This window comes from Rhagoletis pomonella, unplaced genomic scaffold, assembly GCF_013731165.1.
Source record: "Rhagoletis pomonella isolate Grant_MI unplaced genomic scaffold, Rhpom_1.0 Rhpom_scaffold_00004, whole genome shotgun sequence".
NCBI classification, from domain to species: domain Eukaryota; kingdom Metazoa; phylum Arthropoda; class Insecta; order Diptera; family Tephritidae; genus Rhagoletis; species Rhagoletis pomonella.
The window spans coordinates 20,276,977-20,291,671 of record NW_023458558.1 but is presented as its reverse complement, the minus strand read 5'-3'; the positions used below and the strand labels follow the sequence as shown (position 1 = coordinate 20,291,671).

Here is a 14,695-nt window from a genome sequence, read left to right as displayed (position 1 = left end):
GTTGGCTGGATGGTTGGTCAGCTCGCTTGTCTGTCGCTGTGCTTTCCAATTCAATTGCTTTGGCCGGTCGTAATTAACTACATACGATTGATATATGTAGCTACACACGCACTCCCATACATATGTATGTATGGACGAATGTAAGTGCTTTAGTGAATGCAACTCTGTGTGTGTGTGTTTATGTGTTTACGCCAGTGCATCAAAGCATTTTACGTTTACGAGACGCTGAAGCTAATAAAATATTTCTTGCAGTACTACGTGCGGCTTGAAGCGTAAATAGCGAGCGAGGAAGCGAGCGCGCACAACGAGGGGGCGTAAGAGGGCAACGTGGAGTGTGAGACATCAAGAAAAATGTACAAGTGGGCACTCACTGTTTTATAGACTTGTAAACCCACTTCGATGCACAAGTATAATTGTTTATTTCTACTACTTGGCTTTTATTTCTGTTCGTTTATCGGTGTGTGTATACCACGCACGCAGGTGCTTGAACTGAGACACTTCGTTGCACATTTGGAATGTCCTCCCACTACCAATTTCACGTGTGACAGCACACACTCACACCGCAATGCAAAAGAACACACCGCGTACACCATTTGGGGGCGTGTATGTGGCATGCCACATTAGTGGGCTACAATGGGAATTTCATCCCCTCTTTGTCAGTTCTGTTAATCATAAATTCCTTCTTGAATTTAGCTGCTGAAAGGCTTTTATTTATCAATCGGTGAGTTTATTGTATGACTTTACTTTCGGTTTAGGCGGTTTAGGAGGTCATTAAGCAAAATGTTCCTTTAAATAAGTCACTACGCCAATTGACCTTTCTGTTATACATATTTACAGTGATGTGAGCGCTGGTAATTGACTGGGTGAATATACTAATTGGTTGTTTTGGCAACGCGTGGCACAGAGAAGTACACTCGTACGCTAAGTATTTATCTGTTGCCGAGAAATTTGTTGTAGTTCTATTGAAGTATCACGCTTGATATCACTTACTTGACTTGGTTTTATTGATTTTGGTTTTTGTTTGCATTAAGATGACTCATAAAATACATATTTATATAAGTATGTAAATAATGGAAATTCTACAAATTTCTTCGACAATTTTTTATCGAATTTATACTTTTATGGCATAATTCATAAAAAATATAAAAGGTTTAAAGAGCTTTATAAAGTGACACTTTCATACAAATTTATCGATTTTTAATGAAATTGGGTATTAGACTACCCTCAGAAAAAAGTCAGCCAATATTCCATATTTATCTCAACACATCATTTAGTAGCTATAACCAAATCATGTGTTGAGATAAAAATGTTTAGTTGACACAACTAAACTCTTTTCCCCTTGGAGTTTTATTCAATAATTGCATTTTATTTAATTTGTTAGCTCTTGCCAACCATGAATTATTTAATAACAGCTACGCATTTTCCTCTTAACTTTATCAATATTTTTCGCATACACTAGCATGGACATTCTTCATATCTATAAGCAAACGGGAAGAATATTGCCGAAAAATGTACACACCACTACACACAAAAGAACTCACATATGTACATACTAGGAATGTTAATCCCGGGATCCCGGAATTTTTAAGGTCTCGAAAATCCCGGTATTCTTGGCAAGTACTTCCCGGATTTTCGGGATTTGTAATTTGCATTGATGGCAATAATATAAACTCCTTTTCTTGACTAGTATTGGCTACATTTCTTTTGTTATTTAATAATTAATATTTTTTTTTATAAATTTCTAGCTCATTATACACACAACACCGCGCGATGGTAAATTTCAAACACAAATATCCATATATTCGCCAAACCCTGGGCTCTGACGTCAATAATTCAAAAATTATTTAAAAGGTTCAAAGAAATGTGCTTAGAGAAGATGTATGGGTATGAGGAAATCCTGTAGAATTTAAACAGATTCAAGTTTCTGATGCAGAAGGGCTGGTAAATATTGAAAATGTAATTTTAAAATTTTATCCTTGAAATTTCGCAATAAGAAACCAGACGAAAAATTAACATCCGTAGTACATACATACATAACTATTTAAAAAAATTTAAATGTATTGTGCATAATAACGAAATACACTCTTGGAAGATCACCTGAGTGCTGCTGTTCTTGGCAGCACTGTTGGCGCTGATGCCGGGTCTCCTCCATTCACATTGTTGCCATTGTTGTCAACCTTGTCAACAATCATTGCAATTTCCGGTCCGCTCTCACACATGCACATACATAAATGAATATATGTCCAGCTGGAATGGTAACGGCTGTTGTGTCTTTTAAATACTCAATGCCCCCAAAGGCTTACAATAAGTAATCTTTCCCTCTTCTCACCGCACTTTGGTCCTTATTTATTGTATCAACCACATAAAGGTTTGTTTGTACGTATGAATATGTACGTACATATGTATAGTATATGCTTCCTTCATATGTGACACTAACTTAATTCGTAAGAAATTTTTACTTTATTTTGTTGTCACCGTTCATACCTGATGCACAAACACGCACACGCATTCTCATATTTATTACCCTACAGTAAAAAGGAAAACTGGTCCACATATCATTCTTGAAGAGTAAGGGCCAGTTTTTCGGTGCCAGTTTAAACTTAGATTAAGTAAACTGAGTTTCAATTGACCAACTGGTTGGCATTTGATTGGCTGATCTTAGTTTAAATGAGGCAGATCGGGCATAACCTGATGCTAATGCTTACTAGTTCGCCTAAGGGATGGGGAAGGCTTTCAATTCTTGAAGTCAATTATTCATCTGGGATAGTGGACATCAAATGAATTTTTGAAAATTTACTAATGGAGCTTATGAATAACAAGTAATATTTAAGCAAACGCACAACCGACTTCAGTTCTCATCTTAAAACTTAGGAGTACCATTAATTTTTTCTTGATGAAATGTTCGGATCTAAATTTAATTAGTATGGCAACACCTGTGAGACACTACCATGCCGATAGAAAAATAATTATCGAAATAATATGTTTCTTTATTCGGTGACTGTAGCCCATCAACAGAAAGGCCAATGCTCATAGATTAGGGTCACCTCGTAACCACTCTTCTGTAAAGTGAGGAGAAGTTCAGCTGGAGAATAAGCACTAGAGCACGGCTAACCGATTAATCGGTTCACTTTAGACTAACCGTTCATAATCGACTAGTTGTTTTCATTCGATTACTTGACAGATTCGACTAATCGAATAGTTGTTTTCTTTCAATATTTCATAAGTTTTGCGGTTGATAGGCTTTGAATATTTATAGTACCAAAAATGGTGTGGTGCTGCATGAATTATGATGGAGATGAATACGTGACTTATAGAAAAATTTGCAAAATTCAAAGTGCATCCATCACCTTCATAAACTCATGGAATCCAGGCGTTGCAACAAGAGAAATGGGTAACATATTTGTTGCAATTAATAGTGCTATTGCACGAGAAATGGTATCTTGGTGCTCGTTTGAAATAGTTTCGCCATCTTCGTTTTTTCTGTTACGCCTACATTTTTGCCTGACCTGGTTCGGCACATTCACAATTGGCTACATCTGTGGTCCTGGGGTGGATAAACTATGGAAAATTACCACTTATTAGTTCGTTAACATAAACATACCTTTCCAGTTTCTGCTCCTTGTTCCTCTTATGAATGGCCTTCAAATGCGTTGCCAAAGACGATGTCGAATTATTATAGGCCATATTTTGTCCACATATTGTACACTTGACTTCTTTTCCACTTTCGGAATTAGAAAATAAGTTCCACACCCGGCTACGCTTACGCAAACTCATTTTGGATGAAGCAAATTTTTTGTTTTGAAGTGAGAAAAAATTTGTATTTAAACAACTTTCACTATTCGAATAATGACAGTTAATCAATTGCACGACTAGTCGAAGTTGATGAAACGATCGAATACTTGCTATTCGATTTTCAGTCAATGCAAAGGTTGCTACTCGACTATTCGAATAATCGGTTAACCGGATAATCGACTGTTAACAAGAGCTCTAGTAAGCATAGCCTTAGTTAATATTCCCAACCGAAGCTCTTTTTCTAATTACCCAACCTCCAAATTGTTTTCGTTACCACCCTTCCCGTGACGTATTTTGAGGCGCAAGTAAATAGTACTATCCCAATCGCAGTATAGCTTGTCCGCTGACATTTGTTTTAATTTGGAGGATCAGATCCTAACCGTTAGTATTTGCTTTCGTGAGCGATACACTTTGGAATGTGCTGTGGGGCTGCCGGTATCTAGTCAATGTCTTTTTTCTGACACCATCTCGGAATTCTTCCGACTTCGGAACGATTATCTCCACCCATTTTAGCGTGAAGTTATCGTTGCTCTTGAGGCTCCTGATACCACTAAATCGCTGCGTTCTAACAAACGAAGCCATGGGTTTGCCAATTTCACCCGCCGCACATGCAAATATTGGATTTAGTAACATGCTTCCACAGTTGTGTCCATTTGGATGGTTGCTGTCGATCAGCGCCACCATTAGTTGTCGTTTGTCCATCTCGTCCTCTTTTTTGAGCAGACTAGTGGTCAATTGGACTGGCAGTAGCCTGCGCGTTTAGTCAAACGTTTTTCTATTTACGACTCTGTCTGTATTTCAGTAGGGTAGCCATTGCCTATTGAACCTACTCCAGTTTCCGTGACTCTACATTCTAAATGCAGCTTAATTTATATAACTGCCTTGCAACGGGTAGAGCTCTCCATCCTTCCTTATTGAGCCTATTCTTCTGCCCGACCCCTCTCTACCCGATTTGCTGCATTTAAGGCCTCTTTCTGAATATTAAAAACAAATACGCTCTGGCATTGAGATTTGACCAAAATTAAAGACAAAATTTAAAAATCTTACAACAAATTACAGAATTATTTAACTGATGATGTCCACACAAACTATCTAATCAGCTGATGTGGAAGCCTGATGCTGACTATCTAGCCCTATGGCATAGTCCTGTTTGAAAGATCAGCTGTCAGTACGAAAAAAAAAAATAGAAGACAAACTAGTTCACTTAAAAAGCTATTTAGTTAGTAAGTAGTAGGCTGCCGTAGAGCTAGTAGCTTTTGCTGCAGCCTTTACGTATATATATGTATATATAGAGTACTTTTATATCTGTCTCGCTTTCTGCACTTCCTTTGCATGATGAAGTTGTCAATATTGCGTCGCTGGGAAGATGACATTGTGTCTGCTGTTGTTGTTGTTGTTGTTTTTGCATTATATGTTGTTGATTTGTCAGTTGAGTGACTTACCACAAACTGCCCAGTTGGGGAGCTACATAACAAGCGCTTGTGCCGTTGCCACTGCAGCTACGTAGTACTTCACCAATCGGCCTCTCTTTGCATTTACTTCCGCTGCTGCAGCTTACAAAATCTTTCTTTCCCTTTTTTTCACACAATCACATACACATACTTATTTCCTATTCGTTTGCGTTAATTCTTATTCCTTAAAATTCACTTGCAACTTATGCGCATATGTATGTACATATATTCGAATGGCAAGTGCATCTACATACATGCTGCTTACTCTTTCTTCATCGCGCTCTCATCGCAAGCTTCTTCAACATGTCATTGTTGACAGTGACACCTGTCAGTTTTGCTCAATCCTTTGTACCTCTAACCAATTTGCTGATATGCGTGTACACATGTATGTGTGTGTGTGTATGTGTGCGTGTAAATATTTGCCACTTTTTAGACTTTTAGTTATTTTTCTTGCTCTTCATTGCTTTATACCTGCTGCTCGCAAAGCGCTGGCTCTATGTTGTCCTTTCAACAAAAACTCTTAACGACACTTCTCCATGCAAAAAAAAGTAAAAAAAAAATCACTGCTAGTGAAAATGGCAGCAAACGAGTATGTGTGCTATGTGCAAACTTTGCATAACTTTTGAGCGTATGCCAACATCAAACAATCTCACATACGCACACCGTTCGTTCGCCGACATAGTAGTGGAAAGGAAATTAACTGCAGTGTGCAAAATTCGGCTTCATTAAATGCATTTTCCTCAAACGAACTGCTTTTGACTCGATGAACTGGGTTTTAAAGGTGCTGTGCTGCTCACTTGCTTTCCAGCTGGAATAGTTGAAAAAAATTTGAAATTTTGTGGTGCTTTTTTATAATTACATCAAATTGTTGTTTTTATTTTGCTACATTTTACTTCATTTCATTTTTGTTTTCATAAAGTTTTGAAGTAATTTAAGATACTCACATACATTGTTAATAAGTTAGAATAAAAAAATAACGGCAAAAGAATTGCGTACGGAACTTCAAGTTGCGTTCCCCGGAAGTCTGAACTTAAACATGCCGTCTTGTAGATTTTCTCAAAAATGTTTGGTAATGTGCATGCAATTTACGTTTAATATTACCACTAAGGTAGCTTGGTACTGGCATTTTAACATGGTAAAAAAAATTATTGAATAGCTCTAAAAACTCATTAATATGGAAAATATGTCGATGGGACTGTAAAGCGGAAATAATGCAATTTTGATGATTAAAACTGCGTTATATTTCCTAAGTACTGATAAATGTGCATGTGATGAAACGAACAGCCTATCGAGAAAGCCTAGGTTAGGTAGATAAATACTAGTACTTCCAAACTTAGCATATGCAAATTTTGTGTTTCTACTATTTCAGATCAAGAGGTCTGTGCAAATGGATTTCTTTCCAATGACCTGAAATATATAAATTTGTCCACAGATGCGTTAAGGATCCAAGACAGAGCAGATGCGTGGGTTTTTTATACCCTACACAAGCCTTTCTATTGTAATGGTCAGATGATTTACATTTTTTGATGCCGAGAAGCCAGGTTAAATATTGAAAAGGTTTTGGAGTGAGCTTTATAGCTAACTTTTTAAACAGCCAGAAGCTAACCGAACCTTTTCCAAAAGAATGATCGCATCCAAGCTGGTCGAAGAGCATTTTGATACTCTTCAATCCTTGAAAGAGGGAGAAACATAGTTGGGTACGTGGTCACTGAGAGATTCAATAAAACGGGGAAACTGACGAACTGCCAAGGTAAAACTCATTGTTTGCTCTTGTGGGACCGTAATCATTAGGTCTTCTTTGAGGTTTACTATTACCGAGTGGCAAAATCAGAAAACTGTTAGAGCGCGGTGGGTGGCTTTAGACAAGCCAGGACCTTTGGATATTGCTGCGCCAGAAAGTAAATAAATCTTTCGAAATTGCCTACATCAGGTTATTCACCTGATATCGCGTCGGTCATGATCATTTGCCCTTTCACATGCCTTGGATTGGGTTGACAGTGGAGTCAAAACCCGCAGCATTAGGAAGCTGATAGTATCTTAGGCATTCAGGGTTATGAACTTATCGTTAGGGTAAAGTAATCTTTTAGTAACTAACATTTTTGCATATGATGAAAATAAGTATATGTATTAGTTTATTTAATTTATTTGGATTTGGATGAACTCCTTGCTCGAAGATATTAAAGAATCGCTAGTGAAAATAACATAGTCGATCTATGTGAAAAAAAGGAGCGATACCCTTTTCAGTCAATTTCAATTTGATAATCTGACAAAATCTTTTCCGCTTGGAAAGTTACAGTCAATTTTTGTTCAAAGTGAGTTTCCTTACCATCCTTCTTGTAGCTTACGACATGTGGACGGATCTCCAACATCATCATGCATATTCTGTCGGTTCCATTGAATTTGTAGACTTTCGCCTTACCGATGGCTAGCTGAACCTCACATTGGTGGGTGTTGGCAGTTTGTTCATCTTTCTGGTCACTCGAAGTTTGGCTTTGTCCACCGAAAGATGCAGCGTGAACTGTCGTCGCGCTTCGTTACGTTGGACAACGTTCTGATGGTTGGGCAAAGCTTACTCACACCAAAGCGGAAGTTTTTCCGATTATTGAGGTTGAAATCTCCGCATCTCCGCGTTGAGATCATTAATGTGGGGATTTCCGGGATCGGCCTGGCGATGGTTATCACGCTTATAGTCTAGGAAAGCCGCTTCAGTCGGGAATTTTGGACGGGTTTCCGCGACTATCCAGCATAGATGAGCCTCGCGTAACTTACGATCACGTACATGAACGTCGGTTGGTGCGGGAAGGGAAAAGAAGGTGATCTAACTAACTTCCGCGAAGAAGTTGCAATCAGCTTTGCTAAAGCAGATCAGCAGATTTAACGATCGGGATGATTATGAGCAGATTATTATTATTATTATTGTCATGTTCCAGATTCTGGATGGATACGATATTCGCTATCTAAGGTGTATAAGTCTGAGTTGAGTTATATTCGGGCAATCACATAGTATATGCTCCGAGGTTTCATCCTGTAGCCCACAAAACCTAAAGTTCGTCTTCTCAGAGAGACCCATCTTGTGCAGATGCTGCCTGCAGTGTCCTGTAAGGTATCCGGTGCGAGTTCTTAAACGTTCTCTGCTAAGATTTAGTAGCCGTTCAGAGATTCCTCGAGAGGGGGGGTCACGAATCTGTTGGACTGCCTATTACCCTTTGTCAAGCGCCATTATAACTTGCAGCTCCTCATATCCCCTTAGGAGCTGTGCTGCGTATCCTTTAGATGGACCAATGAAAGGCTGAGGGCCGATCAGGCTCTGTTGGGCACTGATTTTCGCTAGAGTGACAGCCCTTTCGTTGCCATCGAATCCCTCATGACCCGGAACCCACCATAGGGTTACTCTGTTACTGGCTCTCAGTCTGACCAGTACCTTTTTGCAACTGTCTACCGTTTACAACAGTCAAGTGCTTTTAACGCTTGCTTGGCTATCCGACATGATGTTTGTTGGTGCCCCGTTTGTCCTTCTACGAAGACATTTGTGGACACAGACTTCAATTGCAAAAATTTCCGCCAGGAATATGGTAGGGACGCGTTTTAAATCTAGGTCCATATACGCCGGCCCCGCCCGAGCTACTGTGAGTGCCCATAATCCAGATGGGTGCGTCGTCGTTCATTGTTCGGAATTCGTCAAAAGTATCAAAGCAGCAGCTGCATTTAATAGGTTATGTCGCAACTGTGGGGACCCAGAAAAAATGAAGACTTCCTCATAACGATTTACTTTGCCGGATTACCTATAAGTTTATGTATGACACTAATTTAAAGACAACTTAAATAAGTTATTAAAATTTAAATAACATTGTTTAAATTGTCAACACGGTGTGTGGAATTGCCCTTATTTACACTTGCATATTTATATATAACCAAATATATTTATATGTATGTTTATATGCATGACGATGCATTTTTTTCAGCATTTACCACAAAATAAGTAAAAGATTTCTGCAAGAAATGAACAGCTCAAGCCTGGTCAATATATATATGCATGCATTAACATACTTTGCACACCTTGCAACAATGTTTTTACCGCATTTGTGGTGCGTGCTGGTGGTTGTTGCAAGTGCAATTTCTCTGCATTGCCACAACAGACATCAACTGCAGTAGATATCCGAAGAAAAGGCACATAGCCACAGAATGTTACATAAGTAGCATATATGTATGTATACACGCATGCACGCATACATATGCACGCATATAAATATTTGAAAAATGCATTTGTTCGTGATGGCCATTGCATGCAGACTCCAAAATAACCAGGGCATTTTGTTGTGGTTTGCCACGTCGGTACATATGTATGCACTTAGAAATTTGCCACATCACACAATGGGCCAGAAGACTGGAAAAAGTGACAAAAAACCAATGTTATTTAAAAACTAAAAAAAAAACGTATTTAAGCTAGATACCTTGGAGTATGCTACAAAAAAAAAATATTAAAAAAAAAATATAGCCAAATATAACAAAACATATCTACATTAATAAAAATCGGCGGATATTTTGCACTTTTTGTAATTAATTGTTGAATTTTCAAGAAAACGTGTGTTCGTCTATGATCATGTACGATACACGGCGTATGAGTAACCTTCCTTTATGGTCATATCATACATGCGTAGTATAAAGGAGATTCCCGAAAACTACTGAGCGGATTTGCACGAGATCTTCTCTCAGATATTCTGTATCGGCAGGAGAGTGACATTTGGTATTTAAAATTTCTATAGGATTACCACCTGTCTAACAAATTATAAGATCCGCACCGGTCGTTGGATCACAAAAAAATAAGGGGTCAAATGAAACAGATTGGCCTCTAGATAAGCAAATTACTATATTCAATCTTCATTAGCGAAGATATCAGTTCTGCACCATCACTGTCAAAGCATTTTCAGGCTTAGCCTCTAGATGTTCAGTAATGTATTATTTTTTGAATACGGTGGCCACATTTTTTAAAATTATAAGATCTTCACATTTCGTTGCACTTAAAATGAGGTACCAAGTGAAAGAATGTGGTTTCCAGATATGCAATAAGCTTTTACTTTTTTGAGTGGCATTTTTTGTTAATGACATCAGATATGAAGAAGAAAAGGGTTGCCACCTTTACGAAAAATTATAAAATATGGGATGTTCGTTGGACTAAACGCTGGTTTGTCAAAAGAAAGGACTTGGCCTCGAGATGTGCATTTAGGTCTTAATAAATTTAAATAACAATTAAAAAATAATAAAAAATAAAAACATTAAAATAATTAGATAAATAAAATAATTCCATTTCCGATGGCTACTATTACCCTGGAATTAATGAAAGGTGTTTTGATTTGCTTTTAACTTGTTGGGAATTTGCTCCGTTAATTAAATTGTTAAAAAAAAAAAAAAAAAAATAGTAAAATCAAAAAAAAATATTTATAAAATTGGGGTCTTCATTCCTGCAACCTCCTCGTAGTTGGCTCTGAATAAGGAAATTGTGGAAATTTGCAGGCTAAATTTTGAAAGAATTTTTAAAATCCATTCATCATTTTGAAATTAAAAATTTTTCAATTAAAATCTTATTTTTATTTCTTTGAAAATTATAAATTAAATATTTAAAATGATCCTCTTAGTGGATAGGTAGGCAAGCCTTTTCAAAAACATGTGGAGCTTTTCGATAATTGTAAATTTTCATATATGTGCCAGCCCTGTTTTTACAATTTTTTTCCTGAAACTTTTCACAGAAAATACCAAGCACAATGGGAGAAAATAAAATAAATCCGCATGTACACTTCAAAACATTCAAAATACGTGCCTATTCAGAATTTTTATAATTTTTGGACACCTAATTTACCATGGATTTGAATACTTCGATAATAAACTATACCATAAAAATATTTTATTTATGATTTTTTTACGTTTAAATAGTCAAGCAACAATTTTGTCCACTTTTCCGCCTCTTGGCCCATTGTGCATCAGCAGTTTGCATACAGACATGAATATTTATATATAAACATATTTAGCGCACTTGACTGCCTTTAAATTGATGCTCTTATGCTATTGTATGTATAGGAATTTCTCTTATGAGCTTTTCGCTTGCACTTTAGCTTCTTTTACGTACTTTTATTACTATTAGTTTCAAGATACATACTAAAAATATCTGTGGACATTTAAAAGAACAATTTAAAACTCTATTTTACGGATTAACAAAATAGCATATGTCGACAAACCTTTTCTCCGTCAGAGCAATGACTTTTATTTAAAAGAAAAAAATGATAATAAAAGAAACGGATGCTTTATAGTTTGACGTTTTGGAATACTTAATTCTGTCAAATTACAACATTTTTCTCATTGGCGCTAAAATTTGTTTTGTAGACATATTATTTTTTGTTGGTCCATGAAAGATAGACTTAAGTTGTTCTTTCAAATGTCCACAGATATATTCGTACATATACCCAGTCGGAAAAATAGTAATGTATTACATGCGTGATAAATAATATAATGTATTTCATATGAGTTTTCGATAATATTACCGCTAACTATGTAATCAGCATTCTAGTGTATCCAAAAAGTTCCAAAAATTTCATATTAAAACACATTCATTTCTCGATACTAGTTAATGCAAAATTGAATGCCCCACTTTTTTTAGGACATCGCCCTGGGAAAAAAATGCATTTTCGAATGTGAAAAGGGTTGTTTTACTGATTACTTTTTCGATTACTATACATTACACTTTCCCGCTGGGTACATATTCACACATACTTATGTAAGTACTTACTTTCGACCTCCTCAGCGTTGGTCGTCTTGCCGTGGCGAGGGGGCTTAAATGGTGTCATGGTATAACTCACAGTGTGAATTGTATCATGCCTCCATGAACTAAGAGGGAAGCCTGGTATTGAAGCCTTCGGCAATATTCCTTAACAATCCAAGCTGGAGTGTTGTTTTTATTGCTGAAGGTGGAAATGGCAGGATTACCGTACCAACACTACCCAAGCCAAGGTGTGTAGGCAACCGTGCCGATGGATGAATGGCCAGCGGGTAGTAAAAAATGGCTGGTCGCGTACGGTCCCCTCCGATGCCCGGGCAAGGTCGGTTGTAAGAAGTGCCTTCTCTATGCATGCCGGCTCTGCGGACGAGTGACTAACCCTTTCCGGACTACTCGTGGGACCACATATGGAACAAAAACAAACAAAAACAAACAAACAACAACAACAAACAAACCAACAACAGCAACAGGAACAGCGTACCGGCGAAGAAGGGGACGACGTAACGCTGTCAGAGGAGGAGCAGCTCCTCAAATCCCCAAGGTCAGGTAAGATGGCTGCAAGTACTCCTGGTGGCGCCAGCCATAGTACCCCAGTTGTACAAGCGCCAGAAACCAGCAGGGTGGAAGATGCCAGACAAAGTATCACCACTCTGCAAATAGTTAAAAATAGCACCGGTAGTGCCTGCCGTAGTACTCCGGACGAGCAGCCAACAACCAGCAAATCGGCGGCCGTTACAGGCAGCAACCCCGCCTCTAAGAAAAGAAAACCCTCGGGCGTGGTCATGAGACAGATGTACCAGAAGGCGCTGTATATGTTAAATAAAATTGACAAAAATGCAGCGGCCGGTACGGTGCATGAGCGTGACGAGGAAGACAAGGCAAAATACAGGCAAATAGTGGAAGAGTACGAAAAGCTACAGGCAGATCGTGCAGCCACAATCGAGGCCACCGAAGCGAAGAAGCGGAACCGCTCTCATAACGAAGGCGGCCAAGGGGCCATCGCAAAGAAGGCAAAGCAAGGTGGTGTTGCGGAGTCCGCAGCACCCGCGAAGCATCGCTATTTTAGTGACGTCGCCAGAGATCATCTACAGGCGGCGATAATAGATGAAAATAGCAAGACACCGCTAGCAGTGCAGCAAAAATGGGTGGAGATTGATGTGAGGCTGTCGAGCCTCGTAATGAACCACGTACTCGACAACCCCGAAGGTCCTCACCCAGAGTTCGACTCGTCGGAATCCCTACGGGGATACCGGGTAGTCAAGTGCGCGAACCAGTTCTCCCTGGATTTCCTTGCTGGGTGCGTCGCTAAGATCAGCGACACTTTTGTCGGCTTGAAGCTCAAGCTGATCCCAGCTAAGGACATTCCAAGGAGACCACGTGCGCGCATCTGGCTGCCTCCGATGGATGAACCAGGCGAAAAGTTGCTGCGGTGTCTTAAGCTACATAACAAAGACATACCGGCGATCGAGGAATGGGAACTTATAAAAGTTGAAGAGCCAAGAAGGCCTACAAATAAGCCCATTCTACTAGCTATTTGTGCAGAGTCACTAGACGCCTTAGAGAAGGCTGACTATCGGCTCTGCTTCGGTATCCGTAAGGCTAGAGTGCGGGTATTCCTCGGAGAGGTTAGCCCGGTAGAAGAAGATCCCGGGGTTGATGGAGCAGGTGAGCTTCTCATGGGTGTGAAGCTGACAGATGACCCAGAACCGGAAACTTAAAGTAGGCCAAATAAATCTGCAGCACTCCAAATGTGCTACAGATAATCTAGTTGTCCTTCTCAGTGAGGAGGATATAGACATTAGCCTAATTCAAGAGCCCTGGGTCAAGCACGATACAATCATGGGACTAAATATAAACAATTATAAACTCTACTATAAGAGCGAGGTGGGTAAACCGCGGGCGTGTATTCTTATCAAGAACGGTATAAATGCATTCCTTTGCTCTAATTTCAGCACATCAGATACAACAACGGTTAAGGTGGAGACCACCGGACAGCCAAGTATACTCCTGGTCTCATCATACATGGCCCACGATAGGGACAGTCCGCCAACCGAAATCCAGGAGATAATAGCCAAAAACCCCAGACAAATTATAGTCGTCGGCTGCGATGCGAATGCAAGGCATCCAGTTTGGGGTAGTTCTACGGAGAACGACCGAGGTGAGTCTTTACTACACTTCTTATTAAATACTAACTTAAGCATCTGCAATAGAGGTAATACACCCACATTCATATTCCCGAGTTCAAACCGGTTTCCTGGATGGGAGGAGGTGCTGGATCTGACCCTGTTGTCAGAGAACGACAGCGTGTCTGTAGAAGAGTGGAGAGTATCTGATAGGCCTTCAATGTCTGATCACCGTCTGATCCTCTTTAATCTGCACGGAATTTCCAGCACCCCCTCAAAATACAGAAACCCCCACAGGACTAATTGGGAAAGATATAGTAACACAATTAAGCATAAACTAAGTAAGCTCCCACTAAATACAACTGTCACTACAGTTGAGGACCTTGATAATAGAGTAAATAAACTGGAAGAGGTTATGAAGAAAGCCTTTGAAAGATCAACTCCAGTTAGTACAGCAAGAAAGAAATCCCCACCCTGGTGGAATGGGGATCTCAGAGCCCAAAGAGACAAATTAAGGAAAATCTACAATGATTGCTTTAGAACTAAAAACTGGGCGCCTTATA

General features: G+C 39.1%; 1 protein-coding gene across 1 annotated transcript; it reads left to right on the top strand.

The window, feature by feature from the left end:
- Positions 1-12,045: 12,045 nt before the first annotated feature.
- Positions 12,046-14,305, top strand: LOC118737181. The gene is made up of 2 exons (XM_036467525.1): positions 12,046-13,893; positions 13,962-14,305. Exon 1 carries the CDS (start codon positions 12,417-12,419, stop codon positions 13,725-13,727), a length of 1,311 nt encoding a protein of 436 aa, XP_036323418.1. The 5' UTR covers positions 12,046-12,416; the 3' UTR covers positions 13,728-13,893; positions 13,962-14,305.
- Positions 14,306-14,695: the final 390 nt, after the last annotated feature.

Coding starts and splice junctions, on each gene's coding strand:
- LOC118737181 (XM_036467525.1), top strand. CDS start 12,417: ATGGAACAAAAACAAACAAAAACAAACAAACAACAACAACAAACAAAC.